Source organism: Pantherophis guttatus, chromosome 6 (assembly GCF_059756535.1).
Source record: "Pantherophis guttatus breed Tessera chromosome 6, ASM5975653v1, whole genome shotgun sequence".
NCBI classification, from domain to species: Eukaryota; Metazoa; Chordata; class Lepidosauria; order Squamata; family Colubridae; genus Pantherophis; species Pantherophis guttatus.
This window is the reverse complement of record NC_142068.1, coordinates 37,401,505-37,425,243: the sequence shown is the minus strand read 5'-3', so window position 1 is coordinate 37,425,243 and position 23,739 is coordinate 37,401,505. Positions and strand designations below refer to the sequence as shown.

The following is a 23,739-nucleotide window of genomic DNA, read 5'->3' as shown; positions in this document are numbered from 1 at the left end:
AAAATCAAAAGGTGCTTTAACAAAACCTTAGTTTATGCAACTTTTGTAACCAAGTTATTGTACATTTTTATTGTTATTTTTTCCCTAAAAGATTTCAGTTTGTTTTACAACTGAATTGTACAGTTTATAGATTATATTAAAGATGATTTATCTTAATCTGATTTTTTTACATTGCCATAGCCTTTTAACAAGGGTATGTAGGGTATGTAGTATATTCACTGTAGGTACAAACAGGTCATACAAACAGATCGCAATAATTACTTCTCAAAAAATCTTGTACACTTATTTTTCAGAAAATTGGATCTCGCGGCTAATAACTACTTCCCAAAAAATCTAGTTTACTAGATAATACAATGAAGTTCTGATACAGAATAAAAGACTGGAAGTATTGTATGAGAAATATAAAATAAATATTGAAAATTCAGTAGATTTTTTATTAAAAGCAGATTGTTTTTAGTTTTAGTTTCTATTGGAAACTAATATGTTACTGTTGGAATATTTTTTTTAAAAAAAATTATTTTTGATCAGCCATCTGACTGCTACTCCATATCTTAACAATTGTGATGTGGGGAACATATTTTAATATTTTGTGCAAAAGGGGGAGAGAATAGGGAGCTAATTATAGAATGCATGTAGCTATTTTACATCAGCCTTATCTATTTGATTACATCTATTGAAGGCATTGTATATTAGCCTTTTCCAATCCTGCTGCAGTGCTCCAGTTTCTTTGTGAAGGTACCGGAGATTGAAGAAAACAGGCATCTGAGTGAGCCATTGTGTAATTTAGCCAGGGATTTGGATTGGATCCAATTTTTATTTGAATGCTAAAAAACAGGACAGAATGCTTCCAGACTCCAATCTTAGAATTTCTTTAAAGGGTGATGTGCAACATTTTCTGCTTAATGGAATTTTTGCAGAAAAAGAAAAGAGATAAAATACTACAAAGAGAACAATATCTGCACTTTTCATAAAATTCAGGCAATGAGAAAGAAGAGTTTATGATAAAGAATGCAATTAAGGAATTGCTGAGTTACCGTCTATTGACTTTCTGAGTAGTACTTTCTGCTGCCATCCAAAAATTCAACAATATGCAGAGAACACAGGGTTTGCATATTTCCTTTCGGAATTACTTTTTGATAACTGCTGTTTGTTTATTAAGAATCTTGAGACATGAAGTTTCATTATATTAGATCAGGGAGTCTCCTTCAAGCCACTAACAAAATATTTTTTATGTAAATTTAAGGGCTTAACTATTTTGGAATAAGCAGTAGGACAATTAAATATGGATTTTGGAAAGTTATAAAACAAACTAAGGGGCTAGATGGATTTGAAATAAGACTTTGAAATTAATTACAGGAATTTTTCCTGTAGGACAATGTGTTTGCCTGCAAAAAAAATGAAGACTTTGAAAATTAAATATAAGAAATCTTCCTGTGGGAAAATACTGTCGATCAAGAAAAAAAAGAATAAAAAGGGTTGAAAGTTATTCACTAAAGGGAACGAGAAAGTACTAAAAGGTATAATTAAAGGAGAAGAAATGTACTAATACAGATGGAGCAAATTATTTTAATTTGGGATGAATTCAAAGATATTTGGGACCAAAGCCTTCAAAAGTTACTTTTACTATTGTGTACTATCCCAAAACTGGATCTAAAAGCAGCTAGAGTGGAGGAACATTCTCTACTGGATAAGGTTGAAGCAGTTTCAAATGTGGATTTAGAAATAACAGATTACAAGAATGATTTGGATAAAAATGTTAAACTATATTTACAAAAGAAACTGGCTGATATCTAAATAATTAATATAAATCAGAAAAGTGATGTGGATAACTTTTTCATTTTAGATTCATGAAAGATGTGTTAAAGTTTTGAAGGACTTTCTGAGAAGATGCAGAGAGATAAGAAAGCAAAACCTGAAACAATATTTAAAGGGAATAAAGATCAAGATTGTTTAAAAAGGAATATAAAGTTGGATTATTTGATCAAGTTTAAAATAAAAGACTTCTTTGGTTCCTTAGTCAGTTTATGTGTCAATTTTCCTTCTTATATGTACATAAAGGTCTGCAGGTGAATATAAATCATTTTATAGCATATGTGGTAGTTTTTTTGTATTAATTTTTCCATGATGCCATAATATGCACACATTCCATGCAATAAGGAAAGGAGAAGGAACAACTGAAAATAACTGGTTAAAAACAAAATAAATAAAACCCTTAATCCAATCATTTTTCAAAAGGCAAATTGCTTAAATTAACAGAATTTTAAGTGATACTTACTAGATATTGTGTCACCATTAAAAAATTATCAAATGGCGAAACCTCTGACCTTCTGAATTCTGAAGATACATACATGTGTTTAAAATAGCAATGGGAATTTTATGCACATATGAAAATGTTCTTGTTGCTGCAGCATGATTGTTTTTATTAACATCATTCTATTCATTACCACTTTGTCATTCTCTCCTTTCCCAAGATCAAAGTGTGCGTGTGTGCATGCGTGCACAGGCGCAAATGTTTATGACTGTGAAATCATAAATTTGGCTATGGATTTTTCAGAGAAAAGTGAAATATCTTTACTTCAGCCTGCATAGAAGAAATTAATTTAGCAATGGAAATGACAAAGTGGAAATAGATCTCTTTCCAGAAGCAAAATAAAAATAATGACAGTTCTGTTTAATGTGCCAGATGGAAAATGCTTATGCTAAAGAGAATCAAGTTTCCAATGCCTCTATTTAAGATCATTTAATATATACTTTATTTGCAGTGGGTATTATAAAATACAAATCGGAATTAATTCCATTTGCTGATAACACACAATTAGACCATAAGCTCTAAAGTCAAGCTCTCTAGTTTACATGTTCAAGTCATGACTGAATGCTGTCTTTGAAATGGCAAGATTCCTCAGTCCAACTATAGGTAATATTTTATCGAAGCAGTGTCCAATTCCCCACCTCTGATTTAGGTCTTAATGCCACATTTGTAAAATCTGCAGAGAGTTATAATAGTCTGTTTTTGTACTGTGTTTGTATGGAATGGAATGACAGCTTAGTAATAAAATTACTAGGGTGAATAGTAGGTTATTGCTCCCAAATTCCAAGTAAAATGTGTGGTTGCTATTCAATGTATGGTTGATACAGTCTATATAAAATTCCCACAACTTAAACATAAAGTTTTATTATCTTTATTTGGCATACTGGAGCCCTGTAATAAGGCAAACAATATGTCTGTTAAAAACATGTTTGAAACCTCCACAGAATGCCAGCATGGAGAGAGTTGGGAAGCGAATGTAGTCAATAAATAAATGAAGGAGAGTTCACATTTAATCATGGAAAATATTTACAATATTTATACAATATATGTATATGGCTTATACAATATATGTGTCCTTGCAGAGTTTGAAGACATAATAAAAAAGTAGCCCATTTCAGCAGTTCATAAATTCATTAGATAATGTATGACTTAAGCTTTATGGTGTCATCCTTGCCTAAATTTGGTTTAACAGGGGAAGGATAACCAAATTTGAGCAGTAAAACTGACCTATGCAGAAAATCCTGGTAAAACTATAACATTGAAAAATAAGGGGTTCTGCCTTCTCTGATCTCTAGTATGCATCCATCAAGCCTAAAGAAGCTTTTTTGCTTGGTTTTCGTGGCAGGATATAGTAAGGCTTTATTATTTAATAAATTATTATTTATTTACTAAAGTGTGATTTGGGCAGAATACAACATTACAAATCCAGAAATCCACAAAGTTAAAAATCTACAGTTTAAACTGCCCCCCACCTCACAGTGGTGACAACACAGTCAGATAAACACAGTCACACTCCCCATTCGGAGTCAGACAACCAAGTGATTGACTCCGAATGCCCCCCCCCCCTGGAAGCCCCATTCTTCAAGGCCGTGCAGAGAAGCAACAAGGTGGGCTCAATCTTATCTTTGGATGAATGATGTTCCAAAAGAGAGGGAGCCATCACAGAAAAGGCCCTTTTTCTAGGTCCCACCAAATTTACTTTAATTAAAACACTTTTCTGATCCATAATCCAAGGCAACCCAAGAAGGTTTCATGATGAACTGCAGAGAATTGAGAAGCAATACAGTGAGATTCTCCATCTAACGCCATGTTGGATCTTAGTCCTCTGCCTCCTGCCTCCTCTGCCTTTACAAGTATCCCTGCTTGTTTCCCATCTTTGAAAGGTCCTGTCATTCATCGCTTCATCAAAAAAATTAACCCTTACAGGGGAGACAGATAGGCTTTGAGAATATCTTTCTAGCTTCTTTGCTTCAGTAAAGATTACATTGCCTCTGTGGCACAAATCTCTGTCAAAGCAAAGCTCTGTTGCCTCTGTAACATATAGCTTTACACCATCTACCTTGTGCCACATTTCAATTATTAATTTTCCTATTTTGCCTGGCTAATTTTAATTTATTTTCATGATTTACAGCATAGCTATTAATACAAAAGCTCTTTTTCCATTTATCATACTAATTCCTTTTTATTGGAATGGAGATCCCATTAGGAAAACTCAGAGTCAGATAGCTGAATTTTGTGCAAGAGTGAGAGAGCATATTTGTCTAGAAAATAAATATTGTTAGAACTTCCTGTTATGTTTCACAGATGTAAACTCATCTATGGGAAATCAATTCAGAAAGTATTTTGAAGTTTAAAGTTCATATTATTCCACTGATATCATTCATAAAACAAGTTTATCTACAAAGCATTGTTTAAGATGCAATAATATATATGTTTACTCCAAAATAAGTTCCCTTAAGATCAGTGGGGTTCCCAGATAAGCATGTGTGGATTTTTCAACTCCAGCTCATGTTCGATCCTGGTTTTAATTATCAAAGATATTCATCTTTCTTGGGGGTCTGACTGCTGTTGAATATTTTGAACAGTAGAATTTCCTTTTTAAAAATCTGCTACACAGTTTAAACTTATAGTATGGAATTACTTCCCTGATTTAAAAAAGTGATTCAAATTGCATCTGTTTGAAGGTGCCCTTTACCATTTAGAACAAAGACCTGTAACCTGATCTTTTCACCTTCTCCTGATCATTGGTTTTTCTGATAAACATTCCAATGCAGTCCTTGGGCTGAAGATCACTGTCTGGCAAATAAGATATTGTTACTGGTTTTTCTCTTCTCTTCACTCCTCCACCCCACCCCCACCCCCAAGTTCAATCATATCTAATTCTCCAAGATTGTCTGAACAAGTCCTTGCAGCTTTCTTGGCAAGGTTTTTCAGAAATAGTTTGCCATTGATTCCTTCCTAGGACTGAGATAAAGGGACTGGCCCAAAGTCACCCAGCAAATATTCCAGGTTCAAGGATCATCTGCTCTTCTCCAGTGGCTTGACATTGTGAACTATCTTCATTTGTGCTGAATCCAAAGCAGTTTTTCCAATTATGGATTCAAAATCAGCCATTTAATAATGGAAGGGTGGCTCTTCGCTAAGAAAGGAACATACGTTTTCAAGTTTTATAACACGACAGAATCACCCCATGTTTAAGAAATGAGTCAAATTAGTCACAAATTCATCCACATGTTTTAGAAAAGTCATTTCCCACCAGTTAAACATTAACAAATCTAGTCTAAAAAGACAGATGAATCTATTCATTCCATTTGATTCCACTCCATTTGATTTTGTGTATGCATCTTCCCATCATATTGGACATATTTCTCTGCTAATGTATCTGCTTTAGAATTTCATTTTTATTAGCACATTTTGTGTGAATATTTTGATTGGTGATCTGAATCAGAATATTCAGAGCAGTATACAAATGAATATGGTGATGAATTTTATCTTGCAACTCCTCAAGTTTTGTTCTGCTATAAAAGAGAGTTTTGTTTTCTAACTTGAATGCATGAGAATTTATTTCAACATTCTCTGTTTTGGGGTTTATTTTATTGTCAGTTACAACAAATAGCTGCCTTATTCATTTCTCTAAAGTTCCCTGGCATCCCTGTTTCTTCTAATGTGAGATGTTCCCTCATGATATCTTCCTTTCAATTTAATTTAATGTTAGAAATCAGAGAAGCTGAAGATTTCTGAAAGATGACACTTATAAAAAGCAAGGCATTCATATACATACTGTTTGGATAGCACAAAATGACACTAAAATTCAAATGGAATTATAACTGCATATTTCAACAGCCATTTTTTTTTTGCCCAACAAGGTAATCATAAAACTGTTAGTTCAACAAAGAGCCATGTTTACTAATCTAGTGGAGGGGTTTTTTTGCATTTCATTTAATGCTGTTTTTCTTTGAAAGAAGTTGTTACAGATACAATGCTATAAAAAAAGTTTCGTGTTTAAGTACATAAAGGAGCTTTACAACATCCAAATGCTCAGCACTTCAAATTTTAATGCCTACAAATCTATTTCCATGGGAAATACAGTGCAATCAATCCAAGGTTTTAGGTATATTTTCTCTCAAAGTAGTCAAAGATATCACTTCACTGTGATTTTATATTAAGCAGCATACAGAGTTGTATTTTGGCTGAATGGAATCAATTATTTATTTGAAGCTGGGATTGTTATCCTCATATTCTAATTGTTTATATGCTTCTGTATTCAATTAATATTGAATTGATTATATAATTAGCTAACAATCCAAAATCAATCATTTGTTAAGCATGGTTCACTGGGTAGCAGAACAAATTCAAACTACCTAGAATTAAATTTTATATCTATGATATAAGCCCAAATTTCCAAAAGAATTTACCTTTTTGATAAACATCTACATCAACATTTGAAGTTACATTGTAATTCAAAAAATAAGTATGATTATTCATTCTCATAAATCAAAGCTTTGCAGTGCTAATAAAATGCATTCCACATCTGGCATACGATAGACATATAATTGGGATAGAACATGTGTGTGTGCAAAATTTACTCCATCCTTATCAAAGCTATGTTTCCTTTTTCAAAAAAAGAGAGCAAAGAAACATAAGATCTATTATTCAGAAGCAAAAACGAGTACAGCTAGGGCCTCTTCAGCCAAAATCCAATTTACTATTTAGATCTGAAAGGTAAAATTGTAATAAGGGAGATTGTATATACTAGAGTTGTTTAAAAAGATCATTATGATTCATATAAAATACATATATCTTCTATCTCTCAAGTATCCTTATTTAAAGGGCTCAGAAGGAAATAGTACACATATGTGTGCATGAGTTATGATGTATTTGTCAGTTCTTTAAATATGTTAAAGGGAAATTTTAAATAAAGAAGATGTAAATACTAGAGTTGTTTATAAAGATCATTATGATTCATCTTAAGTATGTATTTCCTATCTCTCAAACGTCCTTATTTAAAGGGCACAATAGGAAATGGCACATGTGTGTCATGAGTTATGATGTATTTTTTGTCAGTTCTTTAAATGTCTCAAAGCAGGGGTGAAATGCTCCCGGTTCAGACCAGATCGCCGATCCGGTAGCAATGAAGGCGGGTGGTTCAGAGAACCGGTAGCAAAAATTCCTGCCTCCCCCCCCCCCCCAATGCCCAGCTGAGCCACGAGATCATCAGAGGGTTTTTAAAAAAAAATTTAAAAGCATTTTTTCTACAACCTCTTTGGCCAAAGAAAATGCTTTTAAAAGTAAAAAAAAAAGCCTCTGATGATCGTGCAGCTCAGCTGGGATCGTCAGAGGCTTTTAAAAGCATTTTTTCTACAACCTATTTGGCAAACCAGTAGTAAAGGCAAGTAGAACCCACTCCTGGTTTAAGGTTACATTAAGAGAGAAAGCACAACTGCATGATAAGAAACACTATTAAGAACATTTAACATCAAGTAAAAAATACCATTTTATACTCAAAGCTCAATTAAAAGAGCATATCAGCTCTTTAGCTTTCAAAGCTCAATTAAAAGAGCATGTCGGCTATTGTTTAAAAACATACTAAGTTGTCATTTTCTTAGCAAACAGCTTGTTATTTTCATGGATCTAATGTAAATATAAATGAAAACATGGATCTAATCAGCCAGGAAGAAAGCAAAAAAACAATTCTGAAATTGGTTCATTGGCAACTTTAATTATTGTCACAATTTAATAAGATAATTTAGATACAAATGTATCAAGAAGCTAAAAACAGATTCAAAATAATAATTAAAGCTAGATAAAACTATATTAAAAATAATATAATTCAATCTCTTAGAACACAGTTTTCCAATGTTTTCTGCAATATCTGAAATAGTGCTGCAGAATGAAACAAGGGCTTCTTCCAATTCTTTAATAAGCACTCCTTTATTTTCTTTAGAAAGAAAGATGTTTTCTTGTTAGCCTTTGAAGAATTCTATGTGATTGACAAAGAAGAATGCAAAAGAAATCAAATTCTGTAACAATATTTGAATAGACTAAAGATTAAGACTGTTAAAAGTAAAAGGAAGGAATATAAAGTTGGGTTATTTGATCAAAATTAAAATAAGGCGGCGGCTGCTGCTGCTGCTGCTGCTGCTGCTGCTGCTGCTGCTGCTGCTGCTGCTGCTTCTTTGAAAAGTTCGCAACCCTTTATGAACTTTTTGCTGATACCAGGATTGAAAATTGGATTTTTTGCCTTTGCTTATAGATAAGAAATGGAATATTTGGGTGAAGAGATATCAATTTGTAACCTTATGGGGGGAAAGAGTTACTAACTTGTCTATACTTGTAATGAAAGTTGGAAGTCACTTATTTATATATTTCTTTTTCTTTAACATATTCTTTCTCTTCTTTCTTTTTTACTTGCACATTTGTCCTTGGTGAAAAAAAAATATTAATATATACATTTTCACCAAGGACAAATTATATTTCTTGCAAAATACTTTTCATGAACTGACAAGATTCATATGTTGCATTGAAGAAGACTCTAATCTACTTTCATTAATGCCCAACATTCAGACAAAATTGCTCATTAGTCTGAAAAGCCCGGTATGTCAAATTCTTACTCCTGTAAACTACATGAAGATGTTACCATGCCCCCATTACTCTTGTAATGAAAAAATTACATGTAAACCAAAATCTGCTTTATATCTTTTACTAATTCTTTCTAACTATATCTTTCAAGCTTAAACCCAAAAATGAGACTGTGAGATCCAATACAGTCCAATCCTTTATTTGCTTACACCTAATAGACAATCTTGTCAAACTAAAGCTATAGCTTTCTAATCTACTGGATCTATCCTGAGAGATGCTAGGCTGCAGTTACCATAAACTTCTTTCCCACTCCCTCTTCTAGCTCAGGATCGCAGATCTCTTTCTGGGAAGTTCTGAGTTGTCAAAATCCTCTCCCACTGCTGCTGCAGTGCACATTCCATCACATTGTTAGATTACATTAAAGATACCATTTCATCAAATCAAAGCAAGATATTATCATATTAGTGTTCCTGGGTCTTATTGATTTTTCAGATATGTCAACAATTTAGACCTGATGTGATTAATCTGTGACATTAATATGAGTTATAAAAACAGGCTATGCGTGACTGTTAAATTAGGAGGTATTTGGCCTTATGGAATTGTTGTACCATTTCATAGAATGGATGCAAGTAATGTAAATGTCAAGCCTGAATTTGACTGGGGTATAGGATTGTTTATATCCTTGGGTACTCTCACATTAATTCAGTTTAACACAGCTTGGATCTGAAGGGGGGAGAGCCAAGGAGGCTAGAGTCTTCAGCCAAAACAACATAGTAGCCAATGAGACAAGTACATTCCAACAGCTGGCTGGCCAGAGGAGGAGGAGAGAAGTTGCCAAGCAACCAGCTCTCATCTTGGTTGGACAATGTGACAGATTATTTTGGAAAATTGAGAAACTATTACTTATACTGGGGAACTTTCAGTACTGGCTTTCCACCAGTCATGCCAAGATAATATATCTAAATAAATTTGTTCTTGGAGGAAACAAAATTCGTCAGAGTTCGATTTGTGATGGATGCATTACTTGGAACCTGACATTAATCCAGAACTGCAAAAATACTTCGCTCCAATCAGAGCTACATTTCGGGGTTCTGGTCAGCCCAGGGAGCAGGAAGACTCAGGAAGAAGGAGGAAGGGAAGAACCGGACAGTGGTGGTGGGAGTTGCCTGACAGAATAGCAGCCCCCCATCAAGGCCTGGCAGCCAGCTGAGGCGGCAGCGGAGGATGCCCTGCCAATATGTGCACAGCCAGTGTCCAAAGTTCAGTGCCTGGCCGGGGAAAGCCAGGCCGAAAGAAGGGAAATGCCCAGCTCCACAATTTGTCCCAGGAATTGGCAGGAAACTTACTGGAGCCGTCGCAGAAGGGACATATGGCCATCGCCACCCAAGGAAGAGAGTGGGGTCCCTCACTCTGGGTGACTCAAGGCCGCACAATCCCTTGATTGTGGCCACGATCAGGACCTGGGGATCCTCCCGAGGGATTTCAGCAAGACGAACCATGGCTGCCCGAGGCTGAGGAACCTGCAGAGTGACCGGAAACACCCCTGCAGTCCCACACCAGAGGCAAAAAACCCTGACCCAACCAAGCAGAAGAAGAAGCCATGTAAGAGGAAGGAGAAAGGAAATTTGACTGCCAGGTTGCAGAGGTCTCCGGTCCCCCAGCTGATGGAAAGAGAGCACCAGTGACCTATGACAGCGACAAGGGCAAAGATGACCCGATAGTGAGTGAACCCATCTGCTCCTTTCCCATAAAATCAAATATAATAGCGCCAAAGACCAGGGCCCAGGAGCAGCTAGAGGCAATAATCGACACAAATGAAATGGGCCAGCACTGAGAGCACCTCCAATTCGTTGTGGTGCCAAAAATGAGAGCGGCGGTAATCCTGGGATTGCCGTGGCTTCATTTATTTAATTTATTGATTAAATAAATACATAGCATAGTATGACATTGGAAGAAAATGTCTCATCATCTTCAGAACAAGATCGTGACACTTCCATCATATGTGCTTGCTTTCTGGCTGGTCTGAATCCATCCCAGGGTCACAAACAGGCCTGTTTTCACTTGAGTTACATAACTCACATCACAGTTAAAATGGCGTAGGTTCTCTCTTAAAATAGAATCATAGCTGCATTCCAGATCTCAAATATTCCCAGAGGATTTCTGATAGTAGCAGTCATCACAGTAATATGAACAAGGCTTCCTTCAAAGGTAGTGTTAATTCAGACTGCAAAATATAAATCAAATCCTTTAGGTTGAGTTCAGCCACTGGTATTTACAATCAAGAAGCAAAAGCCATTTACTTGCTTGCCAGGGTTCTTTTGCTGAAATATATAAGGGGGTCTGTTCAACTTTTCACAAACTTATTGTGTGACATTGCTTCTATTTTCCTCTGTTCCTCATCAGCTTCACCAGAATTGCAATGTTGCTTATGAGAGCCAAAGATTAGACTGAAGAAGCAATTTTCATGATCAAAACTGCAACAAACTCAACAGAAATAAACTTTTATTAGAGCTTTCTTTTTTGCAAAAGCACTCAAAATAGGGTTTGTTTCAATATATATAGGTTTTCAATATGGTCATGCTCTAGGTGACACAGTCAAGTGAAGGGTTATAATAATCATGAACTTTAGGACTAGCAAATCCCTTCAGCCTTTCTTGATAGGATTATGTAATATGTCATACCTGGTACAGCAATGTAACATTCCATATATGACAGGGATTGTCACCCGACAATGTCTGAGTTTTTATTGCTTACTTTGATGACATCACTAATTAAAACTACTGAACCTGTTATAAATTAGGACACGTTTTAACAACTAACAGGTAAAATAGTATGAACTTCAGCATCTGCAGAGGGACAGAGAAGAAAGACTGTTTTGTTAACAAGGGAGCAACAGTATAGATTTGTTAATAGGACTTTATATGAGGAAACAAAGCAGAGGATGACTAAACAATCACAGATACTATCATAGAGGACCAAATATCTACTTCTTATGCCAAAGATGGCATACGTATATTGTAAAGCATACATTTTTTCCATATCTCAAAATGGAAAAAATGTGTGCTTCAAGCAATCTGGTTATATTAGCAAAGGATTAATTATATTTTCTGGCAAAAAAGCAAATCTTGAGTGAATTTGAATCCAATTTCTCTCATCAGGAAGTATTAAGCAACTTTTGCTGCGGACAATTATGAGAAACAAAGAAAAAGGTGGATTGCTCATTTCTCAGTTTGCTGTATGATTTAACCCTAAAATCAAAAGGTTAACTTCTAAACTTTAAATCATCTTCTGATCTGGAAGCCCCTTTTTCTAATTTTCATAGTAATGAACCCTCTGAGACCATCCCTTGCCACGGTGATATAACTTTCTGCTGACATAACACTTAGGGGTGTGCAAAGCAATCAAAAGGAGTGTTTCACAAATCCTATCAAGCACAAGCAAAGCATCTCTCCTTGGAGTAACCACCTCTTTTGACAGGCTGACACAGCTGCTTCAAAGGCTTTTCCTCCACTGTCCGTACATGTGTATGCAAATGCAGAAATGATCCACTGCCAATCCCGGCAGAAATGTTGCCTATGCATGCACATACATACAAGCAGGACAATCCTGAAAGCAGCCAAGCAAGAAAGAATGTTTCAGTCCAACAGTGTGTTTTGCAAAGCACTTTTTATGAATTCATTGTATATATGTGCAAGAGTAGGACAACTTTTACATTTCAGAAGCAGCCATGTGTGCCTAACAAAATACAACAGACTGTCTAACAATTTGAAGAAAAGTCCTTGATTCATGCTTCCATGTGTTGCAAAGCACCAGTTTTGATGCTTTATACATCCTTATGTCCTAACATTGGTAGGAACTTATAAATGACAATCAGGGCTGGACTCTCATATGAACACACCAAACAGGAAGAGGAATTATATCAACTATAATGCTATGGAAATACTATGGCAACTTGAAGAAAGGAAAGATATTTCCAATACAAAAGAAGCCCCACAGGCTAAATCTGATACAGTAAATCAAAGTCCTGAGATGACAAAGCCATGTCCCCATGATACTATAGTATCAAGAAAAGTAGTAGATGTTATATTTTATTCCAAAGTAATAAAAAGTTCATCTGCATGTGGTGAAATTATTTTATATATTTTTAAGTTCACAGGCAACCTTTATCTAAGAATAGACAGTATTCTAATGTTATAGGCATAATCCCGTATTACATAATTTCATGTAATGCTGCTGCTGTAAAACAAGACAGAAAATAGCTTACATCATAAAAACACTATTTTTTATACTGAGTGGAAAGTTGTGATATAAGGGACTAGAAATCAGTATTAGCTTTGATTGGGAGGACTCCTATTTCTGATTGTGGAGGCATCAAGAATTAGATGGCTCCCTCTTTCAATGGGAAAGAGATTTAAAACAGCTCTCCCTTCTCTTTCATTGGATAATGTGTGCCATAAACTGGATTAGAAACTCAGTGCAGGTGAGAAAGAAGAGTTGAGTCAGGAAAACTGCAGAGAAGCTGGGGAAAAACTTCTGGTTCAGAGATAAGCAACTCAATGGGAATCTCAGGACCCAAGGAAGGGCAATCCTTGGAGCTGTTATCTAACAGGCAAGACTTGCTGAAAGAGCCAAAAATAAGCCCACCGTGTGCAGCAGCACAAGCGTGAAGTTTTACAAACTATCTCCGGGAACAGAAGACTATGAGTGCTGGGTAGAAGAAAGGCTATGTCAGGAGAGAAGTAAAAAGGGATTTCAAATGTAAATGGACTGAGTTTGGCTACAAGAGCTGAAGACTTGGGGAAATAAAGTATCCAAGAGTTAGGGAATAGTCAAGACAAGTCATTATAAATGTGTGACTAGGAATAAAAACGTACAGTAGAGAAGCAATTATAAACTGCTATAAAGCAATAAAAAGACTCTAGATTAAGATTGATAGGAATATATGAATAGGAAATACAGAAAGCACCAACATATAGTTAACATTAGGTCAGAAGGAAGATTTTAATTTTGTTCAATAAAGCAAACCCTAGTGGGGCACAAACAAACCTAAGCCTTTATGTCTGTCATCTATACCAGATTAACAAAAAAGAAATCCACTAATACTGAGATTTCTATTTTTTTATTTATTTATTTATTTATTTATTTTGCAATAAAACACATATAAAATCAATGCAATCTGAATCAAAAGAAAAGAAAAAAAGAAAAACACCATGTAAAGTAAGCAATAGCAGTCATTTAAAAACTAAGGATTACAAGCCTATTAAAAAGTCTGCAAAATATAAAAGTCTTCACATAGCATCAAAATGATGCTGATGTGGACACCAGTCAAGCCACCATAGAAAAACTCTGATCCTTATAGAGACCCTTCACTTCCTTTGTACAATTCTCATCTTCTCATTAGCACTAAGTATTACTTCAGCCACCTGGCTGCAACTCCCAGCTATAACTGAGAAAGGCCATGACTTTTCTGCATCATAATTTGAAGCTAAACATAAAAGAGGACACTGATACAGCAGTCTTGATTATGACAAGAACATCAGCACACAGATCTTTTACAAAGCTACAGGACAGACAGTGTCATTTGCTTCCTTAGATGTTAATGTTTTCTCAGTAAAGTTTTTTTTTAAAAAAAAAAAAAGAAAAACAGAAAGATGTCCAAAACATTCAAATCATCAATAACATTCTGAACCCTTATACTCACCAACTTGCCATAAAAATTACATGGCTTAATATCACCCAGAACAAGATGCTTCAGAATACATTTCTAAAATGCTTCTATCAGATTAAATACTTTCAGAATTTGAAGGATCAGCACTTAACTTGTGAACCCAACCAAACAAGGACAGTGGACGGGTTTTATATGTATTATTCTTTGCAACTATATTCACAAATGCGTTTAATACAACACATACTTATACACAGACAGACACTGATGCTATAGGAATTCTGAGTATTCCAGATACTCAGTATGGTCCTGCAATAAAAAGTACTAAACTCATTTCCCCAGAAATTCTCTTCTTACCCCGATGGATGGTATGTGTCTTCCACAATTTTGAGCCCTCTGCCAGAAGCCTGGAAGGTTTAGACTTGTGTGCAGTTATCTTAGTTCTTCCTAGCAAATGCACTTTTTTTGGAGAGAACTGCTGTGTTGTTTCTGGATTTGCTGGAACTACTTTTCCAGTTTAGGAGACACAGTCCCATGTGTTTTTAACCATCATTAGGACCAGTTTGGCCTTTACTTTCAGCAACTTCTCTAGTTCCTCCTTCAGGCTCTGGCACCTTTCCAGCTCTTCATATTCCTTCCTGATGTTGCTATCACTTGGCACCAGTACATCTATCATCACCACTGTCTTCTGCTTTTTGTCTACTGCCATGATGCCTGGCTGATTAGCTAGTACTTACCTGCCTGTCTGGATCTGGAAATCCCACAGGATCTTAGCTCTGTTATTCTCCACAACCTTCAATGGAATCTGGATTTCAGAGGACCTAGTCCATATATTTGCAGATGTTCCTGTACACAATGCTAGCTACTTGATTGTAGTTTGACTCAATGTGTGCTGTTCCTGCTTGCAATTTACACCCTACCATTATGTGTTGGATTATCTCTGAGGCCTCTCTGTACAATCTGCACATTGGGTCCTGCCTAGTGTACTAACTCTTGGTTCTATGGATCTAGGTCTTAGTGCCTGTTCTTGTGCTATGAGCAGTTCCTCGGTGCTGTCTTTTAATTCAGCCCCTTCCAGCACCGCCACATCAGCTATCCCATGCAGAGTCTTGTTTGTTACTGTACTTCCTCCATATGATTTTTCCAGTGGTGAAATCCAATTTTTTTTACTACCGGTTCTGTGGGCATGGCTTGGCGGCGTGGTGTGGTATGGCTTGGTGGGCTTGGCAGGGGAAGGATACTGCAAAATCTCCATTCCCACCCCACTCCAGGAAAAGGATACTGCAAAATCCCCATTCCCTCCCCACTCCTGGAGGAAGGATATTGCAAAATCTCCATTCCCACTCCACTCTGGGGCCAGCCAGAGGTAGCATTTGCCGGTTTTCCAAACTACTCAAAATTTCGGCTACTGCTTCTCCGAATTACTCAAAATTTCTGCTACCGATTCAGCAGAACCTATCAGAACCTGCTGAATTTCACCCCTGGATTTTTCTCCTATGTCTGCTGCTGCTGTTTTAGGCATTCTCTCAGCACTGATGTTCAGGTGCCATCTTACTGATAAATCCAGGATGCTGTGGGTTTCATCCAGGACAGTGTCTTTGACAAAACTCTTCTCCTTCCCTCCCTCCCTCCCTCCCTCCCTCCCTTTCCCCCCCTCTCTGTCTTTGTCTCTCTCTCTCTCACGCACACACACACACACACACACACTTACAGAGTGAAATTATATTTATGAATACTCACACTACAATATTTTTCTGCTGAGAAATAGAACTTGAATGTCAAAAATGCACTAGAATGATAGAGAATTTTGCATAGACAGGTTACCTCAGTATTACAAATATTTATAGAATAACAGCTTTGACACTACCATGAACATTATTCTTCCTTCTTTACTGATGTCTAGTTATTCTAAACTGTTATCTTCTTTATCCCTTTTGAGCATTTCCCAGAAGTGCTCAGGCAAAGAAGAGCATGAAGCCAAAATTCCAAGAAACCCAAAACCCCCACACCCTGATAAAACATTAGATCTGTAATCCTATTCACGTTTACTGAAAAGTGAATTTTATTGGAAAAAGAACCAGGGCTCACCTCTGAGCAGATTTATTTCACCCTGGTGCAATATGAATGTTCAACAACTCTTAAGACATTTTAGAGAAGGTTTGCTCATGCAATAAAAGTGCAGCTGTTACTTAGTTGGGAGTGGGATAGGGTGGAGTGAAAATATAAAAGTTATTTCATGCAGCTATTATAGATTATTCCACTATTTCACTACAGCATGACTTTTGAAATTTTAGTTGTTTGGAAGCTAGCCTTTTTCTTCGCAAATCCCAGGTTCTCCTTCCCTCTCATAGCTACTTGAAGTTTATTTCTAGTACTCTATAGTTAATCTTTGTATTTGCAAATTAAAATTCCTTGATTTCTTCTTCAAAAATTCAATAAATACTCACTTAATAAAAACAATAGTGTATAAATTTGTGGGATTAACTTTGATTCAGTTGTCAAAAGATATTCCATATATAACATTCATATAGTGAGAAAAATCATTCCTACCTTCTATTTCATATCCCAGAATATAAATCCAAAGACAACAGAACTATCATGATAAAACATGTCAATTTTAACAAAAAATATATTTGATAACTGCAAATGCCCACTTGCATTAAAAGGCAAAGGTGCTATTTTTGATGTGAAAAAGAATCATTTAACTTTTCTACAAAATGTGCTTTGCTGTGGTCCACCTGTGATTGAGTTAAAACTGATGTTATAATTTTTTTTCCCCACTTTTCATGGCTCTTGCAACAAAGTGGTCTGGATTAAATTCTTTCTTGGCATGGCTCCAAGAACTCCCTAGGCTTGCAATTCAGAATCATTTGACTCTGCATTTATTTCCCCCTGCACCAAATGATCACAACAATCTCATTTGCTGAGGCAACAGACTCATTTTTCTGTGCCCTGGGCTGTCAAAAAGAGATTTCCTCATAGTTTGGATCAGAATGCAAATACTCAACTGCTACAGGGTTTAGCTAACAAAAGGAACTGTGCAGAGTTCATATAACCTTTCGGGAAAACACATACTAAGTTTCAGTGCCACTCTGCCTTTCACTTTATTGAGTTGTCCCCTAAAACGAGAGGTGTTTCTGGAAAAACGTTTTGCACACCTTTCATTTATATTTGGAATTCACAGAGTGATCAGATAATTGGCAAAAAGCTAGGAGAAGCCCATCTAGATTCCTGTTTCCCTCAAAACAGGTGATATTCCTCAAGAGGACCGAGTCCTTCTTTTGTCTTAAACACACTTTCTGAATTTTTGCTTCTTGTTTGCTCTCCATCAGTCAAGGATATCACGAGAGAGACATTTATGTTATAGATAAAAGAAATTACATGATATGAAATACCTAATGACTTGAATCAGTGCATCTGTCCTTGACCCAGGCATCATCAGCTTGTGCCATGCACAGCATGGCTGTGTCATCCATTCAGATCCTAAGGAATGTGACACCAAGCAACTGCTCCTCTTGTGTCCATGAAAAGTAGGCAATGATGGAAAGAAAAGCTATCTTCATGTTAGCTGCCCATGTGAAGGGGGACTGAATGAGATAGCAGCTGCTCCTGAATCTCTTTCTCCTCACACACCCACCCCACACGCACAGGGGGGGAGGGAGGAAGGACAGAGGGAGAGAGAGAGAGAATATAAAGTTTACCTTAGTGGAATAGACATACAGTATTGAGACACAAAAACTATTTCTGCCCACTCTCTGGATGGCCTAATCCTAACTGCAGCATGAGAGGGTAAAAGCAGCTGAATCAACTGCTTATGAAAATCCCAGCTGACCCTTCTCTCTTCTGTTGTATCCTCAGTTGTGTTTCTCATTCTATGCCTATAGACTCAATCATTCACTGTAGTAGATGGACTCACCTAAAGGAAGCTTCTATGATGACTTTTTTATCAGGCTATTAAAGGGCAGTAAGGCAGGAAAAACTGAAAATTTCAACACTTCTATCCTATCTACAGTTTGAGGGAAGGTGATTGATTCTGCTTTGGTCTCCCTCCACCTGTGAATGGAATGACAGAGATGATGATTATAAGTCTCAATCACTCACTTGCTATCTCCTTTTAGGAGCTCTGTTGCCCAGCAGATGTGTGAAAACCTCCCAAATTCATTTTGAAACTTATAGTCCAAGCACATCTGGAGATCAGCTTTTCTGTTCATCCATTTTTGGTGGCCTGGATCTAATAATGCCACACGGAGGGAGGTAAATCCATTATGCTAAGTAAGTAAATAAATAAATAAACAAATACTGCATCTACCTTGGGGTCAAGGAAGATAAAGGGTAAGAGAAGAGAAATAATAGTAGTTCTTTGAAAGAAACAATGAGATAAGAATGACTATTGCCTGTGGTCCAGTAAAATATAAGCTAAAAGGCACCCAAAAAGAATAGGAACAAGTTTATCTGTTCTTTAATCTTCAGTCCACAGCAATTCTGTTTCTAGCAAGCTTGGTGAAGGAACATGAGGTTGGTGAAGGCCACATGTTGGTGAAGGACTGCATGTGGGTTTTCACACCCATATACCCACAAGTAATCAACACATGCAATTTTTTGGCCGAAAAAATATCTAGAGATTAATAAAGTTCATAGAACAAGATAAATAATAAAACAGCTGTATAACTGTATTTCATTATCAAAATTATATTTTGATTATATTAAATGATATTTACATTTTTCTTTCTCAGTGAAGCGCAAAAACTATAAATAAGTAAATCTGATAACCCAGTGTGTAAAATGAAGTTTAAATAGAAGGTGTTTTAAAGAAGTGTGCTGTCAAAGATGCAGTATATATGTAAGCAAGTAGATTTTGTTAATGATTCAATTGTCGATTCATAAATTAGCTATAAGTGGGGCACTAAAATATAAATAAAAGGGTTTTTTTTTTCAAATTTTAAAGGTCATTGGGTCTGTAGAAATATTGTGTAATACATGGATTTCTACTACACAAAAATAATTATATGATGTTTAAAATTAATATTAAATGCTCAGCGGCTCCAAACCACTGTTTTGCAACCCAAGGTACCTCATCCAACATTACCATCATAATTTAGCCATTTCCTGCCCGCCATTCGGTGAACTCAAGTGGGAAAAAATTGTTGAATAGGGTATGAAAGACTGACAAAACTATCCATCCTCTCAAACACAGATGAAATCCCATCCCTCCTCATTTACATAGAACTCCACCCACAACATGTTGTGGTGCTTGCCCTCTGAAGGAACATCCTGTGGCACCTCTGACCAATCGAACCTTCAACCCTGTAGACATTAAAAAAACCAAGTTTTTACCCCAAGTTTTCAGATAGATTGCTGCTGGTGTGCCTTTTTGATGTGTAACATTGCCTGGGCTATAATATGTTATTCCCTCTGTAAAGCTCTGTTTTTATATTTATTGTCTCTTTTTTATGTATTCTAATGGTTTATAATTGTCCACTTCCCAGATTCTTTGTTGAATTGGGGAACCTTAGAAATCTGATTATCGATCAATTATAAATATGACACAATCTCCTCCAGCTCCCAGATTGTTAGCAAATATGCCTGAGTGCGCAAACATATTTGAATGCATAAACTCACCAGAAGCTTGGCATTTAACTGGCAAAAAAGTTGCCTATTCCCGCCTTCAGTTTGATTTAGAAATCAGTACAGATGCCACTGACAGCTGTACCAGCCTGCCATTCCACCCACAGCCCTAACATTCTCAAATTTCTCAAATCCCACCTTTTCCCACCTATTTCCCTGTTGTTGTTGTTTTACAGGGAAGGAATGAAGAAAAACGCGATCCATGTGCTGTAAACTTCATAACCCATTCCGTTTCGTTTGAAAATCCAGTCTCTACTTTATTAATTGCTCGCTTCTTCATCCGCACTGACTGCAACGGAGACCAATCAGGTCAACAGTCATAGTCCGCTTTCGATCTTTCCTTCGGGACGTTCTTGTCCTTTTAATGAGCTCGCTATTTCGGCGGCGCCTGTTCCTTTCCAGTTTGCAAAGGAAGGAGGCTGGTTCGGCCGAGTCCAATTCCCGCTTTGGATTGCGCCTCCCCAAAGGCGACCGAGCAGACGGTTTGTCCTTGCACGAATAACTGATTATGTTGCTTTGCACACCTGCGCTCACCCGTCGGGTCAATATGTTCAAGGTCCCTTAGCTCCAGGAACCCAAACAATGCCAGAAGTGAAGGTTTTGCAGGGTGTTATCGCGACCCAGACACAAACACCCCACATACTCCTCCTTGTATATTAGCCTTGGAACTACTGTACTCAACGCAAACAAAGTTAAGTTGCACAAAAGGTTTATTTTGATAAAGGGAGACTTTCCACTCAGGGCTGCACCATTTAAACTCTCGTCGCTTTCCCCCTCCTGTCCCCCAAGAGCCCTCATTTAATGACTCCGAGACCTATCAAAGGGCTGGCCGGATTGATGTTCTGCTTAACCCTCTCTATTCAGACGTTCGCAAGTGGGGGCAAGAGTACAGGAGTTAAGTTGTGTTTTTAAAGAGGGGGAAAGAGGGTGTTTGAACGATCCTGGCGTCAGGGTGGGGTGGGGTGGGGAAATCGTACTGACCAGTTGTGGGAACATCAGGAACCAGCTTGATGGGACCGATCTGCCGCATCTGAAACGCCGTCCTGACTTCGTGGCAGCTGGGATTCTTGACTCCAGAGACCCCGCTGCATAGTCCGGTGGCCGCTGTCGCTAGCAGTAAGAGCTCGAAGCGTCGCCAACACAAGGAGACTCCAGGAGGACTGTTGTCACCGGCCATTTCCACATTCCCCACAAGGGACAAAGATAAACCAGGGGACGCCCAACACACGTCCCAAGAAATAAATCGACACGCACCCACGCACGAAATGAGGGAACAGGAGGGAGTGAAAGAAGTGGCAGCGAGCGTTCAAGTTGAGAGAGAGAGAGAGAGAAAAAAAACCTTGCCCTGGATAAACTTGCGAGCTGTGGGCGGGGGATTGAGAAGGGAGGGGGGGAGTCCCGCGGAGGTCCTGCACCGAACCTCTCGAAGCCCTGATCCCGACAACAGCAACGTTCCAAGCGTGGAACGCTGCAACTCTTAGAACGTTCGCTTTCCCCGCGGGCGTTCGAAGAGTTGGATACCTAAAAGATCGTCAGCTGGGGAGAAGCCAATGTTCGAAATATGACTTTTCCTCCTCCTCCTCCCTGCTCTGCCTCCAGTGAACACGCCCGGCAGGAGGTGGTGGTGGTCCTGCAGCCCATCCTTCTTTATTCCGTAGTTGCTGTAAGAGGAGCAATCGTCCTATTTATTAGCTTGCGCTATAGGTTACACTTTTCCCAATAAGGACCTTTCTTTTTAAAAATGCTTTTGCAGAGGAGATCCCGTGCAAACTCCTGCCGGATACTTTTTCTTCATTGCAATATACTCCAATGCTACACCTGCGAGTATTTTTCCCCTAAAAAATTTGCTTCCCTTTTGGAGGAAAAAAACTTTTAAAGTAACTTTTCTTTCCTCAAATGAGGTGTGGACTGGTAAACAAATAAAATACAGAACTATTTCTCTGATCTGGCCTACTTCCAGTACATTGTGCATCATCTTCAAGGAGTGTAAACACTTAAGTGTAATTGTACTTTTCAATTCACCATTGATAGTGTTAAGCCACATATATAAAGATTGGTGCTCCCTTGAGTAAAGAGCAGAGGGCTAAATGTAAGGACAAGGTAGAAGGCAGAACTATGCCTAACAATGAACAGAAATACAGGAAATTGAGCACATATATACCGGTAGATGCTAATAAGGATGTATAAGGGTGGTGAGGTGCAAAAAACTCACCTCACCTAAAAGCAGCTGCAGGGCCTTGGCAGAATTCCCTGAAGTTTTTAAAGACTTTCCTTGAGATATGTAATGAAAACCTTGTTCAGCAATACTTGTTCTCAAGCCTGAAACAAAGGAATTAGCTTAAAAGTTTTGTAAGACTCCACTGTGCACACTAATAACTTTTCTTTGTATAGAGTCTCAGTAATGTGGGAAATTTTACATGTTGACTTTCTGTCAGTTGCCAATTATTTAAGACTTGGGAGCCCTGCTGTAGCACACTTATCAAATTTAATGTATGTTAACCATAAGCAAAGTTTAATTTAAAACAGAATTCCATTTTCTGCAGTTTTGGCAGTTTTCTAACTGCCAAAGTAAGTAACACATGAATAAGATCTGCTGCTATTTAATAGTTATATTGTTAAAGTAGCACTAGTGAAAACTATTCTGTAAAACAGACAGGAAGGATCAGACACGCTAAGGAAGAGCGGGGTAACAACAGAGACATAACTAAGATGAAACTAAGTATGGCTCAAAATCACAAATGTTCCTGATAAAGATCTCTATGGAGATTGTCAGTAATGCAGGTCATAGTTGTCCCAAAGATTTTTCAAAGGCAACTGGACTTTGTCCTTTGAAAAAGCACCTTTGGGATATTCCTGATAAATTGGAAATAAATACACCATCCTCTGTTTTACAACTGCCATACTCGTACCTTTCCTTATTCTTGAATTAAAGTGCTATCCATTCATCCTGGCATTGACAGAGTTGCTATCCTGAGTGCCAATCCTTACATTTCTATGGTTTTTGCTACAATTTATCATTAAATGACATTGTCCTGTTTTATTTGTGTCCATTTGAGTTGGCTAAGAGATTATTTATCCTTTGTTGCCCTCCCTTTTCAACATCTCTCCAAATGATAAGGGAAACATTCATTGATCAGCAGGTTAATTTGATATAGAATCACTCTAGTTAGGCAGCCAGAATATGAAATTATTTCCTTGCTCCATCCTTCCAACTGTTAATATAATAATTTCTGCCATGCATTATTCTAAGCTTAGGAGTTGAAGGATAGCATACAGATTCAGGGATAGGTAATTCCAGCATGGCAGGCAAGCACTTAACTTAGGTGGAGAGTAATTGTCGTCACTTCAATATATATTTGGAGCAGGTGAATTTATTGACATGTCTTACTATCAAGCCTACTCCTATTAAATATGTTAGATCCTACCATTATATTGAACTAAGGTACCTTTGTGAAGGCATTTACACAAAAGCCCTCTTCAATAGACAAGGTGGATCATATAGATTTGGAGAAGTGGAGAACAAAGGGTGTAAGTTCTGTTTTGACTGTACCTCTTCATGATT

The 23,739-nt window shown here is 37.3% G+C and overlaps 1 protein-coding gene across 2 annotated transcripts in view; it reads right to left on the bottom strand.

Moving 5' to 3' along the window:
• Positions 1-22,056, bottom strand: part of LOC117678425 (glypican-5-like) — a 311,301-nt gene extending 289,245 nt beyond the window's left edge. For both annotated transcript variants that reach the window (XM_034439494.3, XM_034439495.3), the window contains exon 1: positions 21,159-22,056. In XM_034439494.3, the coding sequence (XP_034295385.2) occupies positions 21,159-21,354 (196 nt within the window). In that variant the 5' untranslated portion in view covers positions 21,355-22,056. The remainder of the gene's footprint in view (positions 1-21,158) is intronic.
• Positions 22,057-23,739: the final 1,683 nt, after the last annotated feature.